Below are 14853 nucleotides of genomic sequence, written 5' to 3'. Positions count from 1 at the left end.
TTATCCACAATTTTACATGGAAGCCAGAGATTGTTTGGGTTGTCAAAGATGCCCTTTCCAATGGTCAGCTGGCATCATTTACTACAACTATAAGAATATAAAGTGCACAGAGACCTGCTGTAATCTCAGGCACCTGTCCGGAAAACCCCTGATGACACCTGTCTGATGCTGGTTCGTTTCCACTGTAAATCATGACTGCAGCCCATCATTTAGGGGTATTAAGAAGAGAAATGCTGCATCTCTTTTACCAATGCACATGAATGGCTGTCAGCATCTGACACAACTGAGTCAGCAGAAGCTTCACCTGAGCTGTACCAAAACGTGATGCCCACTTATGAAGGACAGACGAGGCAGGTACAGTACTGTACAACAGACCCTACGTGAGTCAAACCAGAAATACCGACTTCCTAATTAAACCCAGATTTGGTTAAGAGTGATAAAACCATGATTACAAATGGAGTATAATTAAGAAGAGACCACACTTCTGAATGTTATGAGAGCATAGGACAGTATCCTTCAACACGGCCACTTCAACTTTCACATTTCCCATTGTACTTGTCTTACCACACACTTACAAGTGTGCATCTCCTCTAAGAGAAAATATTTCAGCAACATTTAAAACTTCACACAAAAACAGGTGACACAGCAACACCCATCAAAACACCAACTACTCAATGCCAAATGCTGACATTCCTATCCCTGAAATTCCAAAATAATCACACCACTCACATGTTCCGGCCAGTGTCCAATGGTCTTGCATATTCCGATTAAGTGCTTAAAACATACTAATGGTTGGAAAAGTACCTTTAAACATATTTTTAGACAAAATGTAGAATATTCTTGGGGGGGGGGGGGGGGGGGGGGGCGGTTGGGTTTTTTGGCTTCTCTGACAAAACTAAATGTCAGATGTAGCTTGATTAATTTAACAATCTTTTCTGACTTGTCAATCAGTTTGGGGAGCTTGTCATTTTATATAATCTGCCTCATCTTCAGATAAGTCATTACTAGTCGCCATTGACCTTGAAGGATACTAACAACCATCTAAATTTAAAATGGCAACGTAGAAGTTGTGTGTCACCATCATGAAAGAGTTCGCCCAATAGCCACACACCATCTATTCAACATGAAAAGTGATATGTTGCACAAAACCATGCAGTATCACTACAAGCCACAGGTGGCATGAGGTGAAAACCGGAAAGAGGGGTTGCAAATGGACTGACGGCCGTTTGCCGATGACCTGTCCATCAGGACGTGTTCAGCTAAGGACCTTTTAAATAAACCAGTTAAAGAGTATCCCAGCAGAGATGGAGGAGGTTTGGATTTGGACAGGTCCCTGACCCTCTGGGGAGCGGCAGGCAGTGATGCTGCTGGAGAGACTGTAAAAACTAGGCACGGTCTTATAAAAATGGAAGAGTATGCTCTTAAAAACAATTTTTATTAAATACAAATATAGAAATGTTGCCTTTCCATGGTGTTCATGACCCAAGTGACTTTGTAGGATTTGACGACACAGGGAAAAATCAAAGAGTCACTTGAAATGCAGCTGGAAATGGGTGGATCTTGGATTTGCATTTGAAAGCTTTTGCTTGAGTGTAATTTCTTCAACTGTCTGTCAGTTGAGCAACTAATGCAGCAGTCACCACAGCGAAAAATATTCACAGAGGAAAACCTTTAAAATCAGCATGATTTCCTCCCCCCCCCAAATATGGAACACACTCAACACCAACGTTTAATACTGTATCATACAATTTCCATACATTTACGTACAAAAATGTATCCCTTGAAGAAAAAGGGAACAGAAAAGAAAGGAAAAACATAAAACAGTTAAAAATCGGCTTTACCCGCTGCTCGGATTGCCTTTTCTCGTGACAAAGCCGAAGGACTTAGGCTGACAGCCTCAAAGATAACTGCCTACACTGTGGTACTCGCCTGGAGAGGAAACCCTGTGTGTACCACTGTTAACATCCGTGTCAAAGAAAAGGGAACCTGAAGCAGACAGTGGAGCATCCCCCTGCCCCCCCAACGGACCTCCTGCTGCAAAACGGACAGAACGGGCATCTCTTTCGCTAAAATACAATCATCGTAGGTGAGGTCCTACCTCCGATTTATACAAACAGAATTCACAAAGTGCTGGGAGTGAAGTATGGGCCTCATGTCTCGTGCTGGTGCCAGACGGCAGCTGTTGAAATTAGAGGCGTTTCAGTTAGCATCACCCTCAAGTGCAAAGGAAGCCGAGACTGCATCACCAGGACAAATCGTGCAAGCAGTGATTCACACATAAACAACAACTACAATCACACACTATGGGGTGTAAGTTTCACCTAAAAGGTATAAGGTATAACTATATACCAAAAAAAAAGAAAAAATGTGCTTTAATGTAATGGCTTCATTCATGAGTGCCAAGAAAAACAAGCATTCTGAGCATTTTAAAAACACTTAACTATATGCCAAACAGAACCACATGTAAAATTTTTGACCTATTAGGACTTGTTATTTATGTTCAACTGAGGGGTGACAATTTCACTAAGGCTTATGCAGGGCATTTAGTGCATGACCTGCATATTAAACATGCTTTAGGTTACCATCACAGCTCCGTAAAAATCCTTATTTCATTGTTACAAAGATGAGCTACTGCATATGTCCAATGTATTTGCTTATCTGTGCAAAGGGGTTGGAGTTTTTGAACAGAAAACTCAAAAGCTCGTTTGGAAATTTTCCTAAATGTGTCCAAATAATTTTAAATATTTCAGCCAAAAGTACTGCTGAGTTCAGTATTAATTTCTTTAAATATGCCCCACAGCTCGCAACAGTAACAGTGTTCACTGTACTGTGGAGGCACAGGAGGTTAAGTACAGACTAATATTACCTGTTAGCAAGTACAAGGGGAGGTGCTAGTAAAGGAACTCCTTACTGACAGCAGGACACAAGCTTTTGAGTTGTTACAAAGATATGACAGAGATAAACACTGTATTTGGTATCTGAATGTGAACATTTTAAATAAACAGACACTACATAAATTCACCTGAATGTGTTGATCTGCAAAGGCCTGATATTACCAACAGCTTCATGGTTTCCCAGAAACTGCAGCAACGTCATCTGAAAGCAGAATACTGCTCTGATTTGTGAGAGCACTCTTCTGATTTGTGGGAGCACTGCTCTGATTCATGAGAACACTGCTTGCAAGCAAATCAAACCAATGTAAGAAAATGCATAGTAAAGATACAGCAACATGAGGACATCAAATGGGTTTTTTTCTCTGAGAGTAGGGCTGGGATCCTGTTTCATTACCTAATTTTTCCACATACACCAATTATAAATCCTTACTGACCACATGCAAGGAGACATTTCAGGTAGTTTCTCAAGATGTCAGTGTGCACGTAATAGTGTTAAAGATCAAGGTGCCACACTTATCTGAGGGTACTATTGGCCAGCACAGCTGAAAGGCAAGGCTGGGTAAAAAGGTCAATATCAATTTAAAGCTCTCGCAGTCAAGCACCAGTAGTGTTTGAGGATAAACACTGATATTCCAGGTGAACATCTTCAAGTCAGACAATTATTACTTCTTAAACCTCAAAGCAGCAAGTCTCCGGTAAGATTAACGAAAACGAGAATCCCAACCCTAATTTGGTATCAAGCCTTTCAAGAGGAAAAGAATAAAATCCATGTGCAAACGTTAAAAAAGGAGCAGCTTGGGGGAAAGTCAGTCAGTATGAAAACCATACTTCACTCCTAGGTGTCTAGGGCGTGACTCTACAGCTGTGCATGTCCTCTGGGAGCGGGGCTGGGGGCGGGGCTGCACTACCTGTGGACGGGCAGGTGCAGCCCATTGAGGGCGGGCATGGGTGGGTGCAGCTCCAGCTGGGCGAGCAGGGAGAAGTGGTCGGAGGGGATGTGGGGGTGGGGGCAGCCCGTGATGCTGTTGTCTGCCAGCCACTGCGTTTCCAGGGGCCCCAGCACCCCCAGAACGCTCATGTGAGTTTTGGAATAGAAGATGTAGTCGATCACACCCTGGAGAGAGACAGAGACAGGAAAGAGTCTTCAAAATTATTTACCACCACCAAATTTAGTATTTACCACCCACATCACTATGCTCTGCGACCGTGGGGCAACTGACTTGCCCCATCCTGACGGGGTCGCTCCTCTCAGACACAATGCCTGTCTCTACTGATCCCCCAGCGATGGAATGAATTCCCCAGGGGTCAGCACAACAGAATCACTGGCCATCTTATAATGCAGACAGAAGACCCACCTCTTCAGCTTGCATCTTGGTTCCACCTCAATCCACATCCCCTAACACCTGCTAAATGCATTACTTGCTGCTTATTTTACGAGGCTTTAGGGATACTGTGATCTAGCAACTGTGATGTATAATAGTGTGTGCACTTCACTTCCCTTAGTTAACACAAGTTAATTTGTGGTAAGGCTTGAATGGTGTTGTGCTCACATTCAGTGGTCTGGAAGTGCTGTTAGTCTGACACTGTTGCTCATCCAATTTGAATGGATACCCTTTTGTTCTCTTGTGCAGGAAGTCACTGTGGATAAGAGTGTCTGCTAAACGAACATAATGTAATATGATGTAAAACACCAGGCTAAAAGGACAGGGAACTGGCCAAGCGGGAAGGACATGGCTCAAAAAAAAAAAATAAATAAAAGACACAGGACCCATGAAGTTAACGGCTTCATATCACAGTAGTTCGAACAGCCCCAAGAAAGGTGAAAGGGCCCGGCAGCTGACTATGGCGGCCCTACCTTGAAGTCGTAGGTGTAGTTGGTGTAAGGCATGGTGTTGTTCTCGTAAGCGCTCTTCAGCTGGAAGCCGTGCGTGATGCTGCCCTCCGAGCTCCCGTGCTTCCCGTTGCAGCTGAAGTTGGTCAGGCATTCACTGTACCGCAGCTCTTTGAAGTCCTTGTGGTTTTCCGCCACTCCACCGTTGCTCAGATACTCAACCACGCCTTGGGGAAAAACCAGACAAAAGAACAAGAGCGACCACTTTTCAATGTACAATACCGTTCAAAAGTCTGGACACACCTACTCAGTTTTCTTTATTTTTACTATTTTCCGCATTTTACAATAATAGTAAAGACATCAAAACTATGAAATCACACAAATGGAATTATGCAGTGAGCAAAACAACGTTTTATTTCAGATTCTTCAAAGTAATTAAAAAATATTTTTTTAAATAATTTTTTTGGAAAGACATTCATACATAGACAAATATAAATAATAGATGATGCCTAAGAAACAAATTTCAAGCATAAGTCTTTGGATGTCACTGAATGCATGTTTCCCATCATCTTAATCAGGTGTGTCCAAACTTTTGAGTGGCGCTGTACTGCATTAGCCTTTGTCATATAACTAACTGCCTCCTTTACTGTTTTGGCAGACACCCTAATGCAGTGTGACATAGCTTATATATTACACATTATAGTTACAACCAGCAGCACCATTACAAGTAGCAGTTCAGGTAACAGTGGCTATATTACTCACTGACACCACTGCAGCAGAAATTCTAGTAGCTCACATTCAACACCTATTAAACAGAGCCCTCTGCTGGACACCTGTTGGCTGACGGCAGCCAAGACAGGTGCTGTGCTCTATAGTGCCCTACCTGAGTCGGGCAGGGAGTTGAGATCTGCACACAGGACGATGGGGATGGAAACGGGGTCTGCTGTGGGCGAGTTGGAGCCTTCGGACCCGGCGGCCTTCTCTGCGATGCTCTTCAGCTCTGATATGAACATCATGGTCTGGATCAGCTTCACGTCCGAGTACTCGGGATCCCAGTGCATGTGCGCATTGGCCACCAGGAGGAGCTGCTTCTCCTGACAGGGCTTCGTCCCTTAAAACGCAGCCGAGAAACGTTGTTACTTAAAGGGACTTGCAAACAGATGTCATTGCCAATCTATGCTAATATTACATGGTTTTTAACATCTGTTGCCACTACGTAAAATACTGGAACACCAATATACATGTTTTTTAAGAGAAAAACATCAGTTACTAAAAACACATTACAAATCATTAGATGTTACAAGAAACACACAGACTATACCATACACAAACAAATTTTTCCTCCCTACAGACATAATTATTGCTGCTGGGTTAAGTTGTTGGTAATTTAAAGATGAAATGGTAACACACGGCAAGCTCTTTACCGCCAGAGAAGAGGTCTTTGTTGACCTCCAACAGCACAGCAACTCCAATGTTGTCTTTCGTCATCACTCGATTCAGCATGACCTCCGACCCCTCACAGTTCGCCATGGCTACTTGGTTGAACTCGACTGTGTGTTTCTGCACAAGTGTAAATCTGCAAAATCCAGAGAACACCATCAACAATCATACTGTTTTATCAACTCTATGGAAACTACACAATACTAAGACAGTGCCAGTCAAGGGGAGACACAGCTGCAATTCACAAGGCTGGTACAAGCACAAAAAGGAACTTTTTGAAACAAATACCTTTAATGTTCCTAATCACAGAAGTTATGGCCCAACCACAACATGAAAAATAATAAAGCTTCCTTAATGTCATTTAAAATTGCATGAATGGGAGAAAAAGCTTGTTTCAATTATCAGACAAAAAAGAATACACAGGGTAAGACTGCCTAATGAAATAATATGAGGTGCTCCATAGCTGAACACCTAAAGCAGATTTCTGTGGATGGAAGTTGTTTGATGAACTCCTGGACTGGCAGTCTGTCAAATGGCCAAGCCCCCTTACTGTGCCAAGCAGTGGGCGCCGCTTCAGTGATGACTTTACTTGGCTCTAAACTTATAATCTTCCACAGCTAATTACTGGGCGACTGGATAGGCCCGAATGGGAACACTGACTGATTATTGTAAGTGTTCACAACAAAACATAAAGCGGTGAAAGGAGCCATTTCCCACTCACTTTTCGGTCTTGAAGAATATTGCGCATCCGTCCACATGCTTCCTTTCCTGCTCAGACACTAATTTGGCGCGAGACTTTGGACAGAAATAGCCATCATACCCACGGTCTTTTAGCGTCTGGAGGAAAAGGGAGTAGTATTGCTCGGTTTCAACTTCCTGCAAAAACATAAACAAGCACACGTGAAAATTCAAAAACGTGATAACGTCTGATTCCCCTCACAGGGAGCGACGACAATTAGCCAGGCTAAACTCCCTTCCTTTCAGTTGGATTCAGCGCGCTACAGTTTTATTACAATTTCCCCTTTATGCTCAGCTCTCATCACAATCAATGAAAACCAACCGCTTACAACACACAATCCTACCTTGATCTATAACAGTTCACAATCACAAACAGCTGTCACAAGCAAGTAAGTGCACTACTTTTGACATCCAACAACCTCTCACATCACAAACAAATCCCCTTCAATCCCCAAATAAACTATAGAGCAGAATTATTATGGGATATGGCCTCTAATGTTCCCATCACTGCTCCACCAGATTTTCCTCAGGCTGTGCACCAGTATCAGATACGCTGAGAGGAAGGTCAGAGACAGAAGCCATGCTGGCCTTTAGCTCGAGTGGGGATGCTGGCATGCCGGGAACATCTGGGGTGGGGTGGGGACAATCTGCCCTGAGATCTCCACAGAAAATCTAGATTAATCTATAGATGGAGCAGGGGGAGGAGACTGCCAACAGCGCCTCAACCTTTTAGAGGAAGGGAATCTGTGAACTCTGTAAATCTATGGAATGTTGCCCAGGGCCTTTCTGGGACCCGGAGAGCTGTGCAGGTAAGACACACCTTGCCAGGGCACTCAGTACTGCTCCCAATGAGATTCTTCCTTCCACAGCTCTGAGGGCTTTTCCTTCTCACACACGGTAAGTTATAAAAGAACCTCTCCGCCATTCCTACCAAAAGCTGCTCAGGCAGTTCATCACATCTGTCCATAGCACTCCAGCTTGCCTCAGGTGACATTTTTTTAACCATGTGCTTCTGCATGAGGGTCACATGTGATCAACTGCAGCGCAAACAATAACCTCCACATCCGAGACATCTCACCTGACTCGCTTGAAGGACTTTAGCCTGAGGTTTTCTCAATGAAGTTTCCATCTGCTTAAATGGCCAAGGACAGAGCAGATGCACAGAGAGGAGCACCTGGTTCTATTCTCACCTGAAGACTGATGATGTCGGCGTCGCAGTTGGCGATCTCCTCCATGATTCCCTTCTTCCTGTACTCCCAGTTGAGCGCCCACGACGGGCAGTACCCGTACAGCTGTCTGGTGGCGTACTTGTCGCACAGCACGTTGTAACACATGACCGTGAACACGGCTGGGTGGAGAGGGGGGCAACAGCTCGTCAAAGACCGGATTACATAACAGCCCTTCTGGCACCTACATGACTTAAGCCCTGATGGATGGCTGTGAAAGTGTTCATCGGCTCGTAGTTACTGGAGGATATGCAACTGCAGATTAAAACAACCAACTACCAACAGAACAGAGTAATGAAATACTGGCGCGTGTACAACCATACACTGTATATGTGTATTCATATTATTTTTTTATTATTAAATATAATTTAATTAATTAATTAATCAATTAATTAAATAATGTAATAATTAAATTTTACATTTTTTATATAATTTTTATACATTTTTATACATTTTAAATTATATATATATATATATATATATATATATATATTATATATATATATATATACACACACACATAAAAATCAGAGGCTAGAAGTGAAATTTACCTGTGGGGATCATTTGGTCTCGTTCTTTCAGAGTAAGCCACGGTCTGGGAGGAAGCTGCTCAGGGTGTACTAAAGCAAGGCCAGATCAAACACAGTTATCTTCTGGGGCATGAGTGGAACTCCTAAAATTCTATCATTTTAGCTGTATGGCTCTGACAAAAATGGATCAAAGAATGTGTCCAAATCAGTGCAGTACCTGCCAGATTGTCAAGCATGTAATTGAGAAGCTTTCTGGTTCCATCCGGTTCCTGGTAGAGTTTGAGGATATCTTGTGATAAAGGATTTCCTGTAAATAGATAAATGAAGAACATAAGGATTTAATTTGCCTCATGGCCACTTTCTGGCCCTGGCCTATGTACAGCATGCATACTGTACTCATTGTACACACAACTCCAATGTGCAGATTAAAGATGCTTATCCCGAATATCTGAACACTGTTTTACACATTTGCTCCAGTGGAAATCATGTGGACATTACACTGCATGATGGGAGGCAGGAAATACAGCATTGCTACCACTTTACTGGTAAACAATGAGGTGAATGCTGTGTAATTGGTTTGTCTTGAAAGTAAAAATAAGAGTACCTTTCAAACCTAGGGTCTGTAACTGGAACAGCCGCCCAAGTTCATAAGGTAGAACCCGTAAAAGATTGTTATTTAAAAGCAATTCCCTGAAAAACAGAGAAGACAAAATGGAGACCATCCTCACTGTGGGAACTTCACAACTGGTGTTTGTCTCATTTAAGGCAGATGGTTTCTTCAGATCCATGAATGTGTCACAGAGAGAATACACCTGAAGACCAGGAGAATACTCCTGAATACACTCATGCTTGTGTCAAGGCGAGGCCACACAGAACAGAGTCATCTCAGTGCCTTCACCTGTTCTGCTCACCTGAGAGACACCATGTTTCCGAGCTCTGCCGGCAGGCTGCGCAGTTTGTTGGAGGACAGGTTCAGGTAGACCAGGTGCTGGAGCTTGGCGATTTCGGGTGGAATGCGGCTAAGGCTGTTGTCGTTAAGATGCAGCGCGGTCAGGTGTGTAAGAGACCACAGCGAGCTGCTCAAACTCTTTACCCGCCCTGGTTCAACAAGACAACGGTCCGCAAGTTACAGGCATTTGGATACAACACATTTTAAAAGCATTAACTCTCCAGTAAACACTTTCCATACTGCTTTCCAGTAAACGGCTGAAAAAAGGCTACATTTTTCAAATTAGCTTTTAATATTTATACACTTCACCAGCAGAGATTTTCTATATGAGAAAAGAAAAAGGAAAGTCTGTGACCAATCAGAAAGCGGAACTGACCGGAGATCTCCAGCTCTGCCCAGTGTGACTTTTTCCCACTGGCTGCTTCCTCCGCTGACATGATGGTATACAACCTGCGAGGATCCGGGGGGTCATATTTTTCCTTTGGCATACCTGTTAATCTGGGAGGCAAAGAGACAGCAACTCAGAAACCAGTGTTACCCTAAGTGGGAAGCTCTCCCTTCACAAAAAACATGACCCTGCAGTCTCTTCCATTACAACATCAGAAGAATCTGTGCACTCCTTACAACCTACCCAACAACTGTTGCCAATACATACCTGTTCAGACAACAGCTTGGCTCAGAGAAACAGGACGTACCCTATTCTGTGCTCTTATTGCCCCTACACCCCTTACTCACAGTGAAGTTTGACATCGTGTTATGCTGTGCTAACAGGTCATTTTTAGCCACTTAGTGGAGGTCAGTGTACATTTGTGCTGCATTCTGTATCATCGTTAGGCACTGCGTCTATGCCAGTTTATGGAAATTCTGCTTTTATGGTCATTGTTTTAATACTAAAAATGGCTGCAGTTGTATACTTACCAGCTTTTCAGGGTGACATGTTAGTCTATCCTTGTACCCACACCTACATACTTGTTCTCGTTTTCCTAGGGACAGGCACTCTGCAAATGTTTCAAGGATGGCCAAGCAAATGGCTGAGAGGGTATGCATAATAAATAAATACTTTCTCACCTACCACAGTGAAGGGGAATATTTTACATGGACCAGCCCTGTGTTTGTTTAGCACACCAGGGATGTGTTTTACATGAAAAAACAACATTTGCTCCAATGTGCCCATTTCTTTTATGGTGAATACAGTGTGGAGTTCTGTTCTTCATACCGCAGCTCAAAATAAGTCCATGCACTGAGGAAATACACAAGATCACCATTTCACTTATATTTCCTTATGCTTTTGCATTTGCTCCATCTCTTTCACCATTCCTCCTACAGTATAAGAGGGATTATGCAGAAGACAGAAATCTGAAAACCCCAGTATGCATTTACTGGAGGACCTGCATATTCATTCCTGTATTTACAGGAAGTCTCTAAGAATGTTCGTCTCTGTGCGTATTCTCACAGACACAAGAGGAAAATGTCAACACATGGCGCCATGAGAACACAGGCTCCTCCAGAAAGCAAAAATAACCCTTCCTTTAATAAATTAACCTTGACTGACCCCTGGGGTTGGCAGCACCTCTTGCACACATCCTGCCAAGCAAATATAGTAAAGTGCATACTGCGATTTCATTGTACAGTTCTGAAGTCGACAAACTATTCAAAACCACAAACTTGTGATCTCAGTGTACAATGTCAGCCACTGCAACCAGTCAGCTAAGGGCTGCTTCTGTTGTGCTAGTCCACTCTGAGTTATAAATGCACAATATTAAGTGCAAGAGATTTACATGGATATAAAGAATGGGACATACTTTGTAATGAAAGCTGCTTGTTGTAAAAGTCTAAGAGGCTTTGCATAATGTACTGTATGCAACTAAGGTGCTTCAGCTAAACTTCATATCCACTGGCATAGCACAGTCGCATGGATTTGCCAATATGCAGATAAAGAGGGTTTTATGTGCTTCAGAATACAGCCCCACAATCACTGTAGCAGACAGATATATTCCACACAGTATAACACACAATGAAGACTCGCAGAGGAAGCATTATATTTAGACCTGAGATTGATCTATTTAACACACGGTTTTGCACTTTGTTTTCTGTGCTCAGTCTGACAGAACCACCTTCCCAGTTCCTCCTCTGGTTTAGGAGCCCCTTCTAGATATACGACAGTGATATCTACACAAACAATCTCTGACAGAGGCTACTGTGCAGACAAACGCAGCTCGGTATCTGTGTTGCGCTAACAGACTATCTTGCAGATATGTGTCATTCTGTGTGTGTTATCTGTCATTTCAGCACGCCAGTTATGTCACCATCACACTTATGGACCATTTGTAACCACTTGTCTGATACACTTCAAAAACAAAAAGGCCAGCAATACCACTGTATGTAACGAGCAAAGAAACATTACTGGACAAAGGTAACACTTTTTATAAGTGGTCTTTATCAGTTACAATACAGCTGTAATGATGAGCCTGCAAAAAGTGATACGAAGTAATCTAAGATTCAAGTTGCATTGTCTAATTTCTCTTTTGCACACATAGCAAGATAGACAGACAGATCCACACACACACACACACACAGTGCTGGGAGCAGGCAAATGCATTGAGTATGGCAGAGATAGGGTTTGGCAATATGGCAGAGCAGAAGCGTATTGCTTGAGCTCATGCTGTTGGTCCGGAGCCATGAGGCTATCATGCATTATGTAAACGTCATCGCTGTGTTTCAGACGCCTGACCCTCACCCTGTCTTAACCCTAAATGGACTTGTTTTGTCCCCTGCAACACGTTATCTTGATGCGATCTGAACACAATAACCATGTCTACCTCCAGTCAGATATATCTAGCAGCATGGCCAGTGGAGCTGCTTGGACTACACTAAAACCAGCTCTTGCAGCCGCCTGTGTTTATACAAGACTTTCAAAACATTGGGTTTATGCTGCAGGTAAGCCGCAGCTGTCAGTAATTTACCCCACCAGCAGTTGCACTGCATCTGAGATATGCGAACTATTTTCCCCTCCAAAAATAATACCAATTAGACATGCATACTGTCTATGCCTCAAGCGTCATTTTAAAACACCGCCTCTCTTTTGTCTGAATACTTACAGGCCAGACGAATTAACATTCATCCGGCATTGTTTTATCACAAAAAATGTGCTTTTTAAATGAATCCAGGCGCCACTTACTGTTAATTGGGTCTTGGCAATTACGAGCCTGGCTGCTAACACTTTCAACATGTACAGAGAACCCCCAAACTGAACCCGACCTGTCCAGCAGTTCTCAAGACGTGCTTGTGTAATCGAGCTGTCAAACACATGCGGATCACAACGCATCTGACCAACTGTGAAATCAATTCACTAAAGATCGCTACACTACAGACATTATGCAATGCATATGTCAGGAAATTATCAAACATATTAAACGTTTCTAACCAACACAGAGGCGCCATGTTTCAACACAGAAACCGACAACTTGTTTTCTGGCCATTGTTGAGCTTTTCCTTAACTACCTAGCTGACTAGCCAGCTGTGTAACTTTGAAAACGAACGACCTCTGAGGGGTCCGCAGGAGTTCAGTATGTGTTTTACAGTACTTTCTGTCATGCTGAACACACGTCAGAAGTTCGGACATATGGCACTGTAGCTCGTCACATTATCTTGTCTGTTAGATCCTTTGTTAACAAGCTGTGCAAGATTGTTGGCATCACAATTAGCAGCTAGTTTAGCTAACTAGAGGACTTGCAGACGGGAAAACCAAGATTAGCAATTTAGCTAGGTAGCTAACGCTAGCGAACTGTGCGGAATCCTATACAAACGGGCCTGCTGTCCAGAGGAAATACGGTTCGGCTGTGATCATCTGGCTGAAACATTCAACACCGATGACAGCGCGACGTAAATTGTGCAGCGTACATCTCATGACTAAATCAGTAATAAATTGTTCTTGACGCCAAACAAACTTTACAAGTTAATACTCCTGCCACTTGGAAGTTAGCTAATAGCATGGGCCTTCACTTCGCAGCCATGCAGCGCTACCGTGCACAGCCTCTCAGAATAGATCCTCTTAAAGCAGTCCAAGGAGCGCACAAAAATAAGCACGCAAAATCCACTCAGCCACATGTAAAACCAACAGGTGGTGTTTTTTCTAACGCAGACAAAAAACAACGTACCGGCATTCAGTGAGCGGTGCAGAAGACTCGGGGATGAAATGTTTAGAGACATGCAGTCAGAGTTTTCTGCCGTTCAGCTCCTGAGCGTTAGTGAAAGACTGAAGGAAGGACAACAATGATGGCGGCCGCTCATAGCCAAAGTGCGCCCTCCAACCCCCTCTTACGATCACTGCGAAAAAAGTTCAGCTTTTCTCATTCTACTCCAGTCATAAACGTCACTTCAGGGGAATGACAGCCCGACATGCCCCCCCCTTCGATGTCTAACTATTTTTTTAACAGGTAGCAAACCTCGTGTTTTCCATGATGTCTTTTATACTGTACTATTATGCTGTAAGTAACTCGACTCAGTAAAACCTGAACTTGCGCACAGATGTATCCATTCCATTAGTAGCCTATATGATTAGTATAATATCGGACTACAAGCGCAGGGGTACATAGAGACCATTGAATGAGTGATAGTAGGCTAACGTATAAATTACTTTTTGATAGCCGTGTCACCACTTTGTACCTGTGTGGTAAATATGCAGTGCGTGTGTGTAGACAAAAAGATCGATGGTCAATGGGACTTCATTTAGCATGTTACTTAGAAAGTATGTTACCTGATAAATTCATAGGGAAGTCACACATTTGTTTTGATAATGAAAAAGCGCCGCGGTTGCGCAGCAGTGATATTTTCTCAGTGGTTGAACTGGGAAAAACGCTATACATCACAAACGAACTATTTAAATATTCAAGCTGTTGCAAACGAAGTAAAAATGGTAGGCAACTTACTGGTGTCACCACTAATTTATAAAAATACATGGCCTCGGTGTGTGGAGTACCTTATCTCTGCTCTCTTGCTCATTATTTGAGAAAAGTACTTGTTAAAGGTGGACCATGCAAACCTGCTAGAGAGAGGCTGTGACTGTAAGCTCTACCAAAGTGCTCACGGAAGGATCAGAATGTGCTAATAGCCTACTAATGTGTTTGTGTCGGTCAGTTTGGAGTTTGAACGCTCTGGCATGTTTTACGTAACGTGAAACTGAAGCATTTGTAACTTGCAGATATATGGTAGACCTGTGCACCCTAGTGGAGGAGGTCTTTCTGTG

General features: G+C 43.0%; 1 protein-coding gene across 1 annotated transcript; it reads right to left on the bottom strand.

Moving 5' to 3' along the window:
* Nucleotides 1-860: 860 nt before the first annotated feature.
* On the bottom strand, nucleotides 861-13917 carry cnot6l (CCR4-NOT transcription complex, subunit 6-like). Its single transcript, XM_036529676.1, has 12 exons — nucleotides 13766-13917; nucleotides 9985-10106; nucleotides 9571-9757; nucleotides 9264-9349; nucleotides 8877-8966; nucleotides 8681-8749; nucleotides 8094-8251; nucleotides 6887-7041; nucleotides 6150-6301; nucleotides 5609-5836; nucleotides 4750-4952; nucleotides 861-4008 (listed from the first exon to the last, which is right to left on the bottom strand). The coding sequence occupies exons 2-12, from the start codon at nucleotides 10094-10096 to the stop codon at nucleotides 3799-3801; spliced, it is 1650 nt and encodes a 549-aa protein (XP_036385569.1). The 5' UTR covers nucleotides 10097-10106; nucleotides 13766-13917; the 3' UTR covers nucleotides 861-3798.
* Nucleotides 13918-14853: the final 936 nt, after the last annotated feature.

This window comes from Megalops cyprinoides, chromosome 5 (assembly GCF_013368585.1).
Source record: "Megalops cyprinoides isolate fMegCyp1 chromosome 5, fMegCyp1.pri, whole genome shotgun sequence".
NCBI classification, from domain to species: Eukaryota; Metazoa; Chordata; class Actinopteri; order Elopiformes; family Megalopidae; genus Megalops; species Megalops cyprinoides.
The sequence above is the reverse complement of the archived record's forward strand: the minus strand, read 5'-3'. Positions and strand labels throughout refer to the sequence as shown.